At 38.3% G+C, this 2,916-nt stretch overlaps 1 protein-coding gene across 1 annotated transcript; it reads right to left on the bottom strand.

The window, feature by feature from the left end:
• Positions 1-515: 515 nt before the first annotated feature.
• On the bottom strand, positions 516-1,975 carry LOC110037235 (NADPH-dependent diflavin oxidoreductase 1-like; the record flags this gene model as incomplete). Its single annotated transcript, XM_020741832.1, is given in 2 exon segments — positions 516-1,371; positions 1,555-1,975. A coding segment is annotated over 1 exon segment (777 nt), but the record flags the coding sequence as incomplete, so codon positions are not given.
• Positions 1,976-2,916: the final 941 nt, after the last annotated feature.

Here is a 2,916-nt window from a genome sequence, read left to right as displayed (position 1 = left end):
CTGTAAACTTCTGGATCTGATAGTTTGACCACCGGCAGCGATAATCCTTGCCCTTTTGAAGAAGAGGATTTAGGGCATGTCTGGTAGCAGATTTAGAGGAGGATTTAACCTAAATTTAACCTAAAAAAACCGCAGATTTGATAAATCCGGATTTCACGGGATTTCCCGGATTTCGCCTTAAATCCCGTGAATCGGCGGTTTCAGTAAATCCGGGATGGGCTTTTGCGCTAAAAGGAAGATCTGAAGTTGCCTTTCTCAATGATTTCGGGTAGGAGAGGAGCAGAAGAATGGGATCTGCGGGTCTCTGTAAGCCGTGATCCCGTCGTTGCGTTCTCAGCCAGCTCTAATTGCTACTATATCGCGCGAGGGTTCGGTTAGGAAGGCGATGGATTTCGACGAAAGAGAGCGGAGTGATGGAGGCCAGGGTTTTATTAAGTTAGCTTGTTTAATTTAATTTTATTAATTTAGTTTATTAATAATTAATGATTAATATTTAATTAAAATAAAACTTGTGTAGATGAAATAAATTCGAATTCAAAATGACGCACATCTCTATCGGGATCACCTTTAGTCAATCTCTTATTTGTCACCAACCGTAGGGAGCAACGTCTCCTATTATCAACATTGCAGTGCTGCGCAATAGAAGACACTGAACGAGCTATCTCAACCGTATTCTCAAAACCATGAAATGACAAAAAATCTGGCTGCAACTCATTAGAACTGTGATAGGTGACTTCATATTTAGAATGATCTAGACTTCTCCTATTGCTATCAAATATATCCGAAATTTTTGGTAAAAATGCAGGATTCATGTGGTTTAGTTTATTCCACAAGGACAACAACCAAGGGTCAAGGGAACCTTCATACCCAGAGGGGTGCTGATCATCTCCCAAGCCTCTCTCTATGATAGGTTTTGCCCCAAGATCTATAATCCTTCTATCCAACTTTTTTGCAGAGAAATTGTACTTTTGGTAACCAGAGTCTCCAAGTCCGAACACTGCATAATTCAAACCATCCAGCCAGTTATGACTCAAATGCTTCTGCAAAAGAAACTTCCAGAAAACCTTCATGGAATCCGGGTTCTCTCCTTGGCCAGTAGTTGACACAACAAAAATGACTATTCGGTCCTCGTGCAAAAAGCTCGCATCGAATGCATCCATGGACAAAATATCAACAGAAGGGCAGCCACCACGTTCCGCCTCTCTTCCCACGCGATCTGCGACATCCATTGCATTCCCAGTCTGGGAAGCGTAAAGCACAAGGAGACGTGGTGTTTTCCCTTCAAAATCCATTCACTCGAAAAACAATTGAAAAACACCGAATGAATCCGAATTACAGCAGGCGAGAACCAGCGCCACAGCCAAAAGGGTTCTGCAAAGGACGAGAGTTCAGAGGTGGAAGAAGTGTCCGCCCTCTAGTGAAATAAAAATGTGCAAGGAACTAAACAGAGAAATGGAATTTGATCTCTAGAAGGGAGCAAAATTCGGAATAAAAAATTTTATATTCATTAATTGAGCAGAAAAAATAGATTACTGGTGAGATCAGGAAAAGTACCATTTCGTGTGCTGTAAACTTCTGGATCTGATAGTTTGACCACCGGCAGCGATAATCCTTGCCCTTTTGAAGAAGAGGATTTAGGGCATGTCTGGTAGCAGATTTAGAGGAGGATTTAACCTAAATTTAACCTAAAAAAACCGCAGATTTGATAAATCCGGATTTCACGGGATTTCCCGGATTTCGCCTTAAATCCCGTGAATCGGCGGTTTCAGTAAATCCGGGATGGGCTTTTGCGCTAAAAGGAAGATCTGAAGTTGCCTTTCTCAATGATTTCGGGTAGGAGAGGAGCAGAAGAATGGGATCTGCGGGTCTCTGTAAGCCGTGATCCCGTCGTTGCGTTCTCAGCCAGCTCTAATTGCTACTATATCGCGCGAGGGTTCGGTTAGGAAGGCGATGGATTTCGACGAAAGAGAGCGGAGTGATGGAGGCCAGGGTTTTATTAAGTTAGCTTGTTTAATTTAATTTTATTAATTTAGTTTATTAATAATTAATGATTAATATTTAATTAAAATAAAACTTGTGTAATTATAATTAAATAAATTTATATTTATTATTTAATAATTAATTAGTAAAACAATGAATTATAATTTTTATTCATTCAATAAATTTATAAGTATTTATTAATTAAAATAAACAATAACTAGTTAATTATTCTAACAAGTTGCAGGAAACTGGCGGAGCTTTAAAATAGCGTCGCTAACAATGGCCAAGTCGAAGGCTGAGCCGGCTGGCCTCGGAAAAAATTAGTTCTGGGCCCACTCGATGGGCCCCGTTAGTACTTGTTATGCGCGATTATTTAAAGCAATGCCTCCTCGGAGGTGAGATCGGCGCAGAAAAGAAAATGATAATTAGTAGAATAGCATTCTTTTATATAATATTTCTAAAATAACTTGTACACTAGTTTATTAAAAAATTAATAATTAAATTTCTATATAATTATATATTTTGTGACAAATGGAAGTCTCGCCATTCGAAAATGTTAGAATTAGCTAATGTTCTGATGTTGCATAAGCACTAGCATTTAATCATTCATAAAGAACAAAAAAATCATATTTTTCAACCCATTAAAAGTATATATTGATACTCCGCCAATAAATTTTCACCATCCATCACGAATCTCAAGGCATGACATGAATCTCGAGGCATTCTTTTGAACTATAAACATTAAACTTCAATTAAGAGTCATCCAAAGCTTTGATTTCAGTAAACTTATGTCAAACTGATCGGCTCAATGAGAATGACCCAATAATATAAAAACTAGTTTAATCCGAGTCAAATCAAGCCCGGATTAAATCATTAAATCACTCTTGAAGAATTTCCTAAGGCATTTGGAAGGTCAAAAGGATGTGGAATCTAGCG

Source organism: Phalaenopsis equestris, unplaced genomic scaffold (assembly GCF_001263595.1).
Source record: "Phalaenopsis equestris unplaced genomic scaffold, ASM126359v1 Scaffold217293, whole genome shotgun sequence".
Lineage (NCBI taxonomy): Eukaryota > Viridiplantae > Streptophyta > Magnoliopsida > Asparagales > Orchidaceae > Phalaenopsis > Phalaenopsis equestris.
Note: the sequence above shows the minus strand (reverse complement) of the source record. Positions and strands in the feature narration are given on the sequence as shown.